The 15893-nt window shown below is 38.2% G+C and overlaps 1 protein-coding gene across 5 annotated transcripts in view; it reads right to left on the bottom strand.

Moving 5' to 3' along the window:
• Window positions 1-5421: 5421 nt before the first annotated feature.
• Window positions 5422-15893, bottom strand: part of SORCS2 (sortilin related VPS10 domain containing receptor 2) — a 559071-nt gene continuing 548599 nt past the window's right edge. For all 5 annotated transcript variants that reach the window (XM_065659847.1, XM_065659855.1, XM_065659868.1 and 2 more), the window contains one exon: window positions 5422-15748. In XM_065659847.1, the coding sequence (XP_065515919.1) occupies window positions 15725-15748 (24 nt within the window). In that variant the 3' untranslated portion in view covers window positions 5422-15724. The remainder of the gene's footprint in view (window positions 15749-15893) is intronic.

The following is a 15893-nucleotide window of genomic DNA, read 5'->3' as shown; positions in this document are numbered from 1 at the left end:
GTACTTGCATTGTTATTTCTTGGTATTTGTCAGAGTAATAAGTAGGTGGCACCTTAGCAGGACACCCACAATAGTCATCCTCAACCAAGTACCATTCTCCCATGCCAGTCAGTTGAAAAATACTTGGACAGGTCATAATTAGTATGTTTTTGGTATCAGTTCTGTCCCCATTTAACTGTGCAATGACCTTCTGCTACTTGAAGGAGTCTAAGGACTTGCCCAGCAATGGCAAATGGAAGTTCAACGTATTTAGAGCTCATAGCAGAAGTTACTGCTGAGCTTGTGTTACTGTATCCGTCTGCTTAGATGTCAACAACATTAATACTGTATAATGTAAAATATTCACAATTACCCCTAAGAAATTAAAATGGATCAAAATCAAACTGAGCTAATTACTAGGCTACTTAACAGTGAATATAGCAATTCCTTATAGATGACTGACAGATGAAATTGAGAAGTGATAAGTCATAATCAATCACTCCTTGCTGTTCTTCTTAGATTTAGCTCTTGCTCCCATTAGACTAAAATTATTACTAAATGTCATGCTTAGGTAGAAAACACATTTAGTTTTACCAGACTCAAAGAAGCAGTATTATAAAGTAATCTAATTGGTTTCCTTTACTCACAGCCTCCTTGACATCAGGAGAAAAAGGTAGTCAGCATTTGTAAAACTTATCATGGTAGTATAATAGGAATTGTCTCTCAAGCAGACACAGCTTTTGTCCACTTTATAACCCTTCACTGCCTTTCGTCAATTAAAAAGCCTTCAAAAGCAAAGCAAATTATTAGTATTTCTCTGTGTCTGTAGAAAAGATATATATAGGACATTGTATAAAAATATGTATTTAGAATAGTTCTACTATATAATACCATTTATTATTATAGTAAATAATATACACAAAAATTAAAAGATTAATACCTTAAGTTACTTATGCTCATGGTCTGAAAAAGCCTTAAAGAAGACCTCAGCAGTTTTTGTGTAAGCTACACTTAATATTTGGTCTACCAGGTTGCATCCCAAAGGAATTCGATATGAAAGATTCCACCAACACCTAACTTACTCTGTTGTGGTTTTTTCCTGGCTGTGGGCATTCACATTGTAAGCTCTGCAGTGCTTTAATGCTAAGTTCCTTTTAATGCTAAGAATTTCCTTTCATATATTCTTTCTGAGTCTATGCATAGGTTGAACACCATCAGACCCCTGTACTTAAGCACAGGGCTGTACAAAGAAGGGCTCTTGGCTGGAGAATGAATAGTGGCAAATGTGACACTTTTTTTTTAATGAAGAGGGGAAAAAAGACAGGGAACAAGGACTTTTACAGCTGTAATGGGCAAATTGATAGATGGTAAAATAAATTAAAGAATTAGTGAAGAGACTGAGAAATCGCTGTACTGGGGTAGAGTCAACATATGTTTTATACTGGGGTGTCATTGCTCACAAAGTGCTGTGAGGTCTGTGGGGCGGTTAGTGAGCATCCAGGAAAATAACATATTCTGCTTGGATTTCTTCAACATGCTTTTGATGTGGTCTGTCACTAAAGAAGCTTAAGAAGCTACTGGAGAAAAGCAAAAGGCCCAATAGGATAAATAATGGGTTGGTAAACAAACAAAAAACCGGGGCATCAGTTCTCTTTTTCCAGTGGCTTTGGCCTATCCAGCCAGCCTTGGGTTGCCACAGGGCTGGAGTCTGAGCCTTGTGCATATCACAAGATTCAGAAATAATAGTAAAAACCAGAAAAAAATATTGTTGCTAATATAGTCAGGAGAGTAACACTAGAACCCAACTACAATGATTTGCAGAAATATGTCACAACTTCAACAGTAATTAAAACATCAGAAGAAATTCAATATAAAGAAATTTAGAAAGAGTTGCCTGTAGTAAGAAAAGAAGAAAAAAAAACCAAACCAACAAAGACCTCCCCAAACCCCAATTTAGACAATGTTGAATGCCAAAACAGCACTACACCCAAGATGATCATGGCATATTGATGGTTAGGTTTGTGTACTGCATAGTAACAATAATTAGGGTGAAAAAACCCTACAAAACACAAAAAACTGAAACACAACAAAAAAATCCTGGCAAATATTCTGTGGTCTCAAATACAGCAAATAGCTCTAGACCCTGTCTGACTTGCACAACTTACACAAACAAGTGGTAAAAAACCCAAACCACCCACAGAAAAAAGAAAACCCTCCATCAGAGATGGAGGTATCTCTGATACTGCTATCATCTACTTTAGCACGTATAGAACATTACCCAAGTCTGGGCACTGACTGTCATAAATAGATGAACTCATATGGGTGAAGGTACAAGGGCAAGAAAGAAATCCAAAAACTTAGCAGTGCTCCCACATAGGAAGAAATGATATTACAATGAAATTCAAGGGAAAAACAAAGATAAAGTCTTGACAGTGTAAAAAAAATAAAGTCTTGAGGAAGGAAAGGAATATGTTATAAAACATTATGAAAATCAGCAGTAGAATGGAGAAAGAAATAGCCCTTGCCACTAACAGTACAAACTGAGGATATCAAAGTTAATGAGGCAGATTTGAAACAACTACACAGAGGTGCTTTCACTCACTGTCCAATTCAGCTACAGAATTTGCTGCGACAGAAATTCACAGAAGTTAAAAGCATCTACAGGTCCATAAACAATGAACAAAATTCATGGCAGAAAATAATCACTGAAGACTATCAAGCACCAAGCTCCTACCTCTGAAGCAGGAAGATCGGCTCTGGGGTGGATGGAGGCTGGAAGCACACACTGGGTAAGTAAGTGTCCTCATGTGCTTCTCCTGTTCCCCTGCATTTGCTATTGATAAATGAATGAAGCTGTTTTCTTTAATGGATGACTATTTAACGTTTCCCACCAGCAGTTATAAAAGCATTCTCTCCTACAAAATAATGTATCGTGTTCTTTTCAATGTGATTTTTAAAGCAAGCATCTGTCCTAAGATCAAGACAATGTAGTATCATTCCTTTACGATGCATTAGATAACTGAAATAATTAAATGACATCAAAGATACACATCTTCAATAATCTCTCCCGATGACAAGGAAATAATTTTCCTATTAGATTTTGTGAAACTGAAGCTCAGTAGAATTACAGCTACATGGCCCTGCAGTGACCATAAGTGAAAAGCTTCATTCCTGTTTTCATTATTAATTTTTAAGTAGGCTGATAATCACTGTCACTGAATTATTCCTTGGTGTTATTACTTTTCTAACCTGTTTTTTTTAGCATGAACCGCTGCTTCTGATTTTTTTGGAGGTCAGCTTTTGGTGTGCTGCTGTAATGACGAGAACAGATCCCTTTATCACATCAAAAATGCACTGAGCAGCATTTGTCGCATTTTGCTTCAGCTTTTGAAACCATGAGGGTCAGAATACAGTAACATTTCCACCATAGCAGCTGGATTCACATGAAAGCAAAGCATCGTTCAAGGCATAAATCACAAAAAGAAAAAATGGAAAAGAAATCTGTGCCTTAATGGAAAACAGGAAAAAAAAACCTGGCTGGTGTTTATGACTCAGAAGTTTTATTATAGAGACATAATTTATGATGATGTTGAAACCAGTTAGGCTTCAAAATAGGGTAACAATTAATATGGCTTTGATGAGCACAGCAAAGGAAACAAGTGAAGTGATTTTTTTTTTTTTTTTTTTTTTTACCCCATGGAAATTGGTTTCTGAAACAAAGTAACCCTTGAGGTTAAGTATTGGCAAGTTTTATTTGGTATCTCATTAACAGGAACAGCTCATCCATGCCTGTTCTCACACCTGCCCTTCCAACTTGTGAGCTTTCCTGTGAAAGAGCTATGGGAACATCACTGAAAGTAAGAGAATTCAGGGTTTCTTTTAATTTGCTTTTATTTATATCAGAGCACTAAATTTGGAAAATGGAACATAGTCACCCAAGATTCAACAGGCTGCTTTTCCTAGTGATATACTGCAGTTTAAAGCCCAGTTAGCCACAATATAGGATTAGAGAACCTAAAATGACAACTATCAGAATGTTTTCTAGCCGAATTACACAAGGAGGGAAAGCCTCAATCTCCATTTCTGAACCCAGCCTCACATTTAGCACGGAGTGCCGCAGGGTAGCATCATTAGCACATACTGTGGGGTTCCTCTGGCTGCTAAGTCTTTCAGCAGGGACCATGAGAACTAGGGCAGACTGAGAAAATTAATTTTAAACTTATATTTTTGATATTTTTCCTTCTAACTGCCCATCTTCTGATCCTCAAAATATACCCACAATCTATGAATAAATATTCCATTCATTGTCCCATTAAAACTTCATTATAGTCTGTAAAGTTTCTATGGCTAATTTGGCAAATAATAATTGGCAGATAATAGTTTATGTTGATAGATAACACTTTATTCATAGAATGATAGAACAGTTAGGATTGGAAAGGACCTTAAGGTCATCTATTTCCAACCCAAATTTGTGTTGCTGCTTTGTCACAATATGAGGTTTAATAAGACTTCACATGGCACATCCACAACTGCAACATCTCTTCATCTCCCTGTTGTGGCTATTAGGCTGTGAAAAGACCCACCAAGTTCTCTTCTGTCAGGCTTTCCCTGGGAGTACCAAGCTACTAGATCAAACAGCAGGGCAGTCTCTACCTGTCAGCAAACCATAAACTGTGTTTAACCCTAAATCTGAGCTAAGCCTGTAGCAGCTCACCTGAAAACTTTGAAGCAGGGAAGAATACCCAAATTGCAGGGATGCACAGCATATTCTGACTTTAGTAATTCAGTGACCTTTGCTAAGAAGTGCCAGGATCAGTATGAGAGCATTTTGAGGACCAGGGCCTGATCCTTTCATAAAGCCTAGCTTAAGGACAAGTTTTGATTTGCGGACCACTCAATTTTGCAGGGAGAATGAAGCTTCTATACAGCACAGGCAACTCTTCAGGAAGAGAGGACAGACAATGCAGTTAATAAAGAAAAAAAGAATAAATAAGGAGCTAGTATTATGCAAAGCCAATAAAAAATGGAAGACACTGGAATAACATACGGAAAGGGAAGAACATGCACAGCTTTGTTCTGATTATGGCTCTCTATTACAGGGAGATCAAGGTTGAAACCTGCTGAAGTCTTTGATTCTTTAGCTAGACAGAAATATTCAGCCTTTGATTCAGAGGGGCTCCAGAACAGCTTTTTCAACCCTAGTTGCATGACTTCAGTCTCACCACAGAGTGTCACCCTCCACCAATTATACTGCAGCAACTCCCGCTGCGCTACGGGAGGATGAAGCTTTGCTCCAGCCGTTGAGTACAGAGCTGCTGAAATTGAGCAGTATTCCACTTATTACTAACAAATCAAAACACACACAAACTGGGGACTGGTTCAACCATTTTACCTCCACAAATGCCATGAAATGCTTCACAAGAAAAACAAAGCAACCAACAGTTTAGAACCAAATTTTATTAAAGAAAAACCTGTAGTGCAGGTTCTCAGGACAATTGCATACCTTTGGATGCAGTGGAGTACACAGGTATGTATACAGTAGTTTGCCTGCTACATGTTGAGAAGCTGAAAGAGACTGTGATAATCTGTACTGCACAGTTCATCACCATTGTTAAAAGTTGCCAAAGACTTGGTTGTGGACCACTAACAGATACTTGGGTTACGTGTGTGCACTACATATTGCACAAGACTTTTGATTTAGCCATTAATTGTGCAATTGAATCACAGTTAAGTGTTACATTAAGCATATTCAAACATATATTTCTTGGGCTTTATTTGTTTTGCTTTTTTCTCAAAAACAGCACGTCACTACAAAACTGCCATTAGATGTTACATATTTACAAAAATATACAAATAGCATTTTTCCCCATTTATGACAATGACCAGTTATGGATTCATTTCATTCTTCCCTTGAGCCCTGATACCGTATACAAAGAAGCCTGCTCCAAGTCAAGGTCTCCTGAAACAAAATTAGGAAAAGGCATGTTCTGTTTTCACTAATACTAGAATGTGCAAAGGCAGAAGGAGAGGACTGTGCAGTCACGTGTGTTGAAGGGATGGGTTATAGCATACTGATGACTACTAAGAGCCTTTACAAGGACTGGAAGGGCCCCTTTGTCAGAAATTTGGTTAGAAACACAGCGCTAAACTTTTACTGATGATATTCTGGAAAAGCAGTTAAAAGCATCTAAAAAACTAAGTTCTATGTTGGCTGTATTTAGCTATCCAAAGTACTCTCATGCTAACCACGGGAATAAGGGTTACAGGTGAAAATCAGATGGTCACCTGTGTGAGTACAGATGCAGCAAGATGAAGACTGATTTTAGCCTGCAGCTGCATCTCAAATTCACTGTGGGAGAGCACCTTTCTTCCATGACACAAAGCTGAACCAACAAGGTCTGTGGAACTGCATGATCATAATTTAGGGTAGAATTTAGCCCTGCAATACCAAATAAATACAGCTCTACATGAACAACAGGGAAGAAAGAATTACTTTGTGAATCTTCAAAAGAATTATGTCTAGTTCTTACTTTACTGGCTTTCGTATCTTTACCAAGAGCTGTAGCTCTAATTAGCAAAAAAATATGATTTAGGCTTGGCTTAATTGCCATTTTTTTCTCCTTTTGTTCACACGGGTAATGCCAGAAGAATATATATGATTTATCTGCCTGAGTCTAAAATGAGAGCCTTTGGACTCACCTGTGCTAAAACAGGCACAGATGCACTGTAAATATACCAGCATTAATCCTTTGCTCTTAAAATGGTAAATTCTCCCACTCCAACTCATTATCTTTCAAAATCTTCCTCCAATACTTAATCCAGGGTAAACTGATATTCCTAGTACAGCTTCCTAAATACAGAGCAATGATAATTTCATGTAGGTGAAGTTGGACATTAGTTTATGCCTCTGAAAACCGCACTTGCAGTGTACTATGGTGATACCCTTGAGAACCACCTCTCTTTTGCAAACAAGCGTATCTATAGTTAATGAAATGGTAAGTCACAGTAGCTGTACATATTTATAGCTGTTAAGTAAAGAACCGAAGTGGAAGCTTCCCACAGTGCCCTGCCAGATGACCAAGTTCCCCACATCTTCCAATCTGTTATTTCTTTGCAATTTTTTTCTTGTACCTTTTCCTCAGCCACACAGAAGAGGATAAAAATGAATTAAACCCCTTTTAACATCAACCCAACTGGCAAATCAGAGAAAAGCAGCTCAGAAGAAACTGGGATCAAGAGCAGAGAATTCAAGTATACTTCCCCATTTGATTACGTTTTTCCTCCAGAGCCTTCTGCACTGCAGCAAGAGCAACCCATGACTTACACCCATGAGAAAATAAATCACAGCTCGTCAGTGACAAATAAACAGAGAGCTGTACTCAAATGCCTCATGCGTATGTGAAATAGAGGAACTCTGTTCCTAGAATTAAAATTTCTAGTCACACGTTCAGTGAACCCCAGTGGCTGGTTACCCTCAGGAATACTGCACCAACTCCATTCATTCTCTCTAAACATCGCAAAATTACAGCTCACAGAGGGATTCTAGCAAATTATGTTTAAGCAGTATAAATCCAAGACTCAGACCCTATGAAATAATTCTTCTCCCCTCTCTCCTAGCTCAGTGCTGTGTTAAGGGAAAAACAATTAACAAATGCCCTACAATCATCTTAGAAGTAAACCTACATTGGAGCTAGCTCTGGACTGCACATACGTGCATCCTGGCTCCTGGGAAGCAACCTCTTTTCCATGCACCCCAAGTGGGATGCCTCTGTGAGTCAGACCCCTCTTATATTATAGACAGAAATGCTGATAATTTCACATGTTCCTGCTGCTGCATTAGTTTAGATTCATGGTTTAAAGTCTCTGTATGCAACCAACAAAATGAAAATAGTTGCCATTATGAATTAAAGTAAGCTCCAAAGCTTAAGCAAAACAAAATCAACAACTCGTGGCTGATCATACACAATGGTAACACTGATTCTCTCACAACTTTCCCTTGCCCTGTTCAGTCTTGTGCTTCCCTCCCTCCTACATCTCTCTTATATACTCCCTCTCCAACACAGGCTTTACCCTTCAAAGATACCACTGAGCTTTTCAATTATCTTATTTCCATTAAATTCTTCAAGCTATTCCAACAAGAAGATTCTGCTAAACCTACCCGGTGACTTTGCTTAAACTTGTATTTTATGGAACTTGAAAGCAAGCCATTTGTCTCTGCCTCTAGGAAAGTTGTACACAGACAGACCCTGTCCCACGAACCTGACAAGTCAAATTGCTCACAAGAGGAATGATCCCTGGTCCTCCTCCTCTATTAGCAATGGAAACTCTTTACTTCACCTATTCTTCAGCTTCAGGTTGTAACAATTTATCCAATAGACTATGTACTAGCTTGGGCCTCCTATTTCCCGTATACAAATGCAGCCCAATGGTTTGCCAAAAAGTCTCTGCCCAACATTGCTGCAGTTCTGTACCTCCCAGCCCTTGCTGTGCTCCAGGAAACACATGCAAATACCATGTCTCACCCCATAACCTAAAATAAGGCAGGAAGAGGCATTTGGGAGATAATGTCTACAGCAGTCTGTCAATTACATATGCATTTTCCACTACAGACTGACAGCAAACTCAATATATACACAGATGAAAGAGGAATGCTAGTTATGTATTCTTCCTGGGTGTACAAGATTCACCCACATCACCAACTAGAACTACATGCTGTCTGGGACAAGCAGCTGAGAGAAGTCCTGGAAAGGCAAAAGGGAAGAGTTCCAGAAAGATCTGGAGAAAATGAGAGCAAACATTAAGTTATAGATTAGAAGAATCAAAAGTGGTAAAGAAACAGGAAGGATGGACTGCAGGGAGACAAAGCACAAGGGAACTACATTGACTCAGATAATACAGTAGAGCTCGGAGAGACAGGATGCAGAAGAGATAGTGATTCTGTATCACTTTGGATACAGTAGGGTGCGTAGCCAAACAAAAACACAGAAACAGAACATAAAGCAAAAAAAAAGGCAAGGAAGAAAAAAAATGGACTGTGCAGAACTGTGATCAGGAGAAGGAGGCAGGCAAGGCAAAGCAACAAACAGCTGCAACAATGAAAAAGAACAAAAGGACAAAAAAGGGGGAGGGAGAGAAACAAAGAAAAACAGAAGAGAATGAAAATTCAGACATTTTTTCTATATAGTCTCCAATTACTTAGCAAAAATTTGGAAGCATTAAACAATGCAGGTTACATCCCTGAAGCATTCAGCATCTCCAAAGATTAACCCCAAAGAGGAGTGTATTTACAAAGAAATGGAGCTAGTGAATTGGGCATCTTCCTATGTTTGTGATGATATTCTGTAATCTCAATTATTTAAATGTCCTTCTGTGAATCTGGAACATAAAAGTGGTGTATCAAAATACTCTCCTTTAGACCATTTTTATCATTTGCAAACTGCTTATGTGCATGTTACTGATGTTTGGGGTGTACTCTTCTCCTTCTGCATAGTCCTGCCTATTCGTAACCCATAACCAAAATGTCCAATACCCATGTGGATACAAGTCTGCTGTTTTCCTATAAGTTGTTCTCATTAAAGACCATCTCTTTCACTGTTTCAGAAAGATTTCCATTTTAAACTGCTTTAATTAATAAGCAAATGGTGTGAATTCCTACTTTTTCTTAAAAAAATAAAAAAAGAAAAAGCTAATTCTTGCCCTTTGATCTGCAAGGGCAGACACTGTCAGTAAGAACTAAATATAAGTTCAAAAGCTGGCTAAAACTAGCAACAAATAACACAGAAATATAAGACATGCTAAGAAAGTTATTTGGAAAGCCTGACAACAAAGGAATATTATGTACGTAGCACCATGTGCTGCTGTTTGTGTTATTGCACTGAATAGCAACAAATTGGTGTAAAGATGCAAATTCTACAGAAACTCAGAAATTAAGTCCAATCAATACAGCTCCAGTTTGTGTCATGATTTCAAGTGTTGCAAGGAAATAATTTCAAACAGAATTACTTGTGTAAGGTTAAGAATCCACATTTTTTTTTCGGGATTAGTAAATGTCATTCCTAAAAGAAAATCAATCTGCAAGGAGAGAGACAAAGAGTATGTAAATAAGAACTTGTATTTTCAGAGATAGTATTTTAAAATGTATTTTAATACAAATTATAACAGCTCTTTGATAACGATTTTGTTCATACAGCTATATCGCTGCTCTACAGAGTATGTATTTCTAAGCCCTCAAGTGTTTTTTGTCTTATATACTGTCTTCCAGAAGATCACCTCAGCTACCAGTGCACAAACTAGCTGAAAACAGCAATTCTGACAAGCTTCACATAAGGAAAAAAGAAAAAAAGAAAAAAAAAAAGAGATTAAAAGAATGAAAATCCCTCACTTGGTCATACATGGCTCCACAATTCATATTCATATAATTTGCTACCCCATTTAACAGGAGGAAAAAGTCTGGGACTGAAGATTTAAAGAAATGAAATCTCGCATATTAAAAATCATGAAACTACGTTGCTGTAGGTATTGATTTCAGGGGGGAAAAATGCACAGAGGAATGCAAGTCTTTAGTCTTCACACCATCCTGAAGTACCATTGCAGGTCCTTATTTCCCTGATAGTACATATAATCCTCTAAGCAACATACTTAAAAGATTAAAGAACTTGACAGATTTTAGAAGATTAAAAAATTAAAAGTGCCCAGCTTGACATTTCCCAAAGACTGTGGGGAAACGTTTTTAGTTGCAAAAGCTAACTGGGGGTCTGAGAAATGTGAAAAACATTACATATATATCCATGACAGGAATAAACACACATTTAATGGCATTCAGAAGGCTAATACTGAAAGGAAATAAGGAACATGAAAATACAGACTTAACATTAGGAAAATGGTCTAAGCAGATCCTGTAAGTACTTCTAGGCAATTAAGTGCTATTTTAACAGAAGTTAGACTTTCTTAGACTATAGTAAGATTAGGCTGTATGCCAGTCTCGTAAAGAAAGTTGTAGAAGCAAAGCGCAATTGGGACTAGAACAGAGAAAAGAAGCCAGGAAGAAGCTTTTTGGATGGACTTAGAAAACACAACAGAATTTTGCATCTCAAAATCAGTATTTATAAAGTTAAATGCTTATAAATTTCTTCCCAGTGGAAAGCCAGTATTTTGATGGAAACGTGCACATCTAAAAGTCTGAAATAAAAATGAAGATGGAAACAATACAGCTGTATCAATCAATACACAATAACAACTCCAACTGTCAGGGACTATGCAATGAAATAAAAATTTTAGTCTCCTTTTCCCCCAAAGGTCTCATTAATGACAAATTACAAAACATTGTTTTATACGAAACATAAGAAAAATCCATGACTGAAATTGTCATTGATTCTATCAGCTTAGCAACATTGTATTTGATTTGAAATAACACTAGGAATTCAAAGCTTATCAGAACCACTGGTTCATCATCAAAAAGTTACTGCAAACAAATGCATGTATTTAATTTCCTAAGGATAAACCCCCCCCAACACACACACATTTCTTTGAGTGTTTACTTGTGGAAGGAGGAGGGAAACCATGGCGGTTTCACACTACTGACCTCTATTAGAGAGACAGCATACAGGGGTAGAGTATTCCCACAAAAGGGATGTCTCATTGGACCTAAACCACAGCTAAGCATCATAATCTTGCGAGATGAAATCTGCTTTGCACTAGTAACTACTAACAGCAAAGCACTGATTTGTCTGTGTGTCTAGAAGACAGTGATTTAACAAATCATCTACTTTATATGAATAAACACTTTACTCCTCTTTACGCTGGTCATTGAAAGCAGAGAACTCATCAAGAAGGATTTAATTCAATGAGAATATCCTAAAAGAGTTCAAAGAAACTGGATGTGAATTCGAGATAACATCTTGCCTCAAGCTGGTACCTTCTATTTCTTCACAGTTATTTTCACCACTCTCTTCTATAGGGTATAAAAAACATGCATGGTTTATATTGCTTTTATTTTTGAGAAATTACTTTACACTGTGTGTGGCTTTCTCCTAAATGCCTTCTGAGCATTTCTGAGCACTTTATGTGGATGGACCCAAAAGCACCTGAAACATTCAATGTCAAAAGGGAAAGCAAAGATAACAGCTGTAAATCTTGATGGCTCCATTAGAATGCTGCGCATCAGTACTGCTTGGAGCACTATGAAAAGTTAAGGGTGTTTTTGAAATGCAAACACAACAGAGTTTAAGACCAGAAGATGTAAATGAGGCCCATACAGTGCCAGTTTTGTTGGTTTCACTGTAGTTCAACATCAGTGTTAAATCTCACAGTACATCATTATAAGGCTTTTGACCAAATAACATTGCAGAAAAGATACTAGTGTGTAACAGCAAAATCACAGCCAATGTTGCAATGCTACCACATAACGATACGTTCCAATAACAGTTTTTAAATAAAATTACCTCTTTAAGTGATGTACCTCTTTTTTGATTATGCATTTTTTACATTTATACGTAATTGCAGCTGGTTTCAGTAGACTACCTTTAATAACAGTGGTAAATACAAGTAAAACGAAGAAAGTAAAACTATTAATAATTTATGCTCACAAAATTCTTTTACACTGGCAAACCTGAACAAGCAGTAACTAATTTAGCCTCACAATACCCCTGTGAGGTAGGTAATTACTGTAAGCCCCATTTTACATGTGGGGAAACTGAGGCACATACAAGTTAAGTAACTTGCCCAAAGTCTGGGTACAAAATCCAGGTATCCCACAGCCATTTTCTGTTTCTTAGACATCAAATCACCCTTCCTCACTAATAAATTTAACAGGAATATGTACAAATACTGCATGTGTGTGCATGCATGTGTAACTAGCATTTGTGCATAGAAACAATTCCGTGTTTCTGTATACATGTGTATCAGGATTTTAGATACATATGAAGGATTATTAGCATTTGCTAAGATGCCATGGATTCAGTTCAAGAGATTTGAAACCTAGCACTAGTGAGACTTTTAATTTAAAGATAAACCAAGACACCATGAGTGGGAAAATGGTAATGGTATTTTCTCAGCTTTAAAATAATGCATTTTAAAGTAATTCTTGCCAGAGAATCAAAGGCTTCCTTTATTATCTGCTGGGTATTAACACAGTTATGGCAATACCGACATCTCTTTAGAAAACAGTGGTTTTAAGACATGACAAACCAACCTCACAGGAGTGCTGCATGAATCAAATTAATAAGCATCAAAAAACATTATTACAGGCACTATATTGTGCTAAGTGTTAATTAGAGTACCAAGCAGCTAAATATTCAGCCATGTTCCAAAAGACTCCTATTACCAGAGACACAAATCACCCTGTATTAGATGTATAAAAGTACCTGTTAAAGCATAAACTAGATGTGTGACCTAGTTCCAGCAGTGTTCTTTGCTAGTGAGACAGAGTGGAAGAACAACCCCAAGCTAGAACTCCCATCCCTTGTCTATGAGGCTAATCTGCCACTCACCTGCCCTATACTAATAACACACTTCAGATTTATTTCACAGGAACAAACTAGCTGTTTGCAATATGATTTTATTCTCTGCTCCAGCTCATTTCCACTAGAAAAAGCATAAAGAGCTGGTGAGGAGGGAAAGCCTCTGGTGCAACAGTCCCAAGGGTTTCCAATGCACAGCACATTTTGCATTTGCATTTCTCTTCTGGAAACTCAGGTACATGTAACACCCTGGATTTCTACAGAGTCTGGCACACAACAGTCAGCTAGAGCACTGCTTCTCCATAAGTCAGTTTGCACGGCGCTCTACAACTAAATAGGCAGAAAGTTTAGAAACTATTTTCCTGAGCAGTTTGCAAGCGCTTTTCTGAATCTTCACTTAAACTTTTCCAGTCGTTCCTTATAGCAAGTTTATAATCTAGATTTTCTTGTGCTTTACACATACATCCTGTGGGGTTTGTGAGAGCCTACAGTACTACACTGATTTATTACACCCCAGTCCATTGCATTTGATGACAATATGCTCTAGGATACTCACAATTAATTACATAGAAGAATGTCTCCAATGCATATGATAATTTTAGGACAGTTCTTTTCTGGTTTACCAGCATTTTGTTATTTTCTGTTTGTTTATTCAGAAAGATGTAGTTACCTATCTGTATCTTCCTTAAGTAAGGTGGTGTGTGAGCCTGTCACTAGCATCAGTATGACATTCAGTAAGTTAAGAGCTATTTATTCTCTACTGAAGGCAAAAAGTGAAGAGATTATATAGGTTTCTGAGAGAAACATCCTAATCCCAGATATCTGTGACACATAGGACACCAGATGTTTAAACTCATCACACCACAGTCTGTTTCCAACATGGCTCTATAAACCACACGGAAAAAAACAGCAGGGTGTGGATTCACTGCACTGCCATTCCCTAGGGATGCAGAGGTTTGTACTAGGAAAGTCTGGTCCAACTCACAAAATTGGGATTAGGAAACTCTGACCTGACATACAAGCTTTTCTGTAGGAAGTTCCTTCGGAAGCCCCACTGCCCTTCCCTGCAGTGATATGGCCTGAGTGACACCCCGTGGTGATGGAAAGGAAATACGAATCCCTAAATCAGCCTATCCTCCCCACGTCCTTCCGGATTGTCAAACCAACCCGAGTGGAAAAGATCAGGTCAGAGTTTGCCCACCCCTGCCTGCAAGGGCAAACAGCCAGGGAAAACCCCACAGAGGGACGTGGGTGGGAAGGGGATGGCAGTGCGCTACCCAGTCTTGCCTGGAGAAGAGCTCTGACCTAACTGGCACCTCTGCCCTTACAGGAAATCTATGAAAAATAACCATACAAAGAAAGCGCCTTAAAAGAGGTATTTATGCTCTCCAGGAATGTAAAAAGAGGCCACCAGCATGGGGTTGTACAGGATAACTCATCTGGCAGCTGCCATCGTCCTAGGGGTGCTCGCTCAGGAGACAGGAAGAGAGCAACTGAAGTGACTGTCCGCGAGTGAAGGCACCTGGTCTGGAAATAGCATCAAGCTGGTGTTTTTCTTTCACACAGGGTGGGACTGAGAGAGATACTGGTGCTGATGGTTTGTCATGACTTGATACACTTACAAGAGCATTATCCTATATTATAAGTAATACTTTACTTCCTCTAATCCACAGAAGGGCCTAAGCCTAAATTCATTAGATTGTCTGACACATTTAAGTTAAGAGCTTGTATCAACTAGGAATGCATTTGTTTCCTCACTCAGCTCTCTAGCAGTACAGAAACACTTGGCCTCCTAAAAAAACATCCTTGTGATCAACCAACCACCTGTTCTGGTCTAGTCACTTGTGTAAAAATCACCTTTTTAGGCTGAAAAGTCTCAACCCTTCAGCTGAAAATACCTCAAAAACATAATTAGCAAGTTACAGCCAATCCTTCTTAAAATAACCATAAAGAACTGAAGCATAAACAGAAAAGAAATAAGGTGGCATTGAAGGTGCCTAGGGCTACAAATTTGCTACCATATTTTGAGTTTCAATGTAATGAGTTCCCAGGCCGTAGGGTGAACTACAAGACGTATTATCTTTCTCCCTCAGTAACCGATGATGGACTTTTTTTTTTCCACAGGACTGATAAGAAACCTCCTCTCCACCAGCGTTTACAGCCATATTTGCAATTTTGTGACATCACCAGGGAAAAATAAAACGATACAGAGAAGAGTCTTTTGATTTTTGTGTTCAGCTGTAAATATCAGCTAACCAGGTAACTGTGCATCTCTCGGGAGTTGATGCTCAAAACCACGCCTGAGTGATTGCCTACAAAAATACAGAAACAAAAGGCCAGTGTTAGTGTATTTCAGGCACTTCACATTAAATCCCCCTTTTATTGCAGGGACAAGTCAATTGCATGAAGAGAGTGGCTTTATCAAACAACAGGTTGGTGCAACAGCTCCATGTACCT

This window comes from Lathamus discolor, chromosome 1 (assembly GCF_037157495.1).
Source record: "Lathamus discolor isolate bLatDis1 chromosome 1, bLatDis1.hap1, whole genome shotgun sequence".
In the NCBI taxonomy this organism is placed as follows: Eukaryota; Metazoa; Chordata; class Aves; order Psittaciformes; family Psittacidae; genus Lathamus; species Lathamus discolor.
Note: the sequence above shows the minus strand (reverse complement) of the source record. Positions and strands in the feature narration are given on the sequence as shown.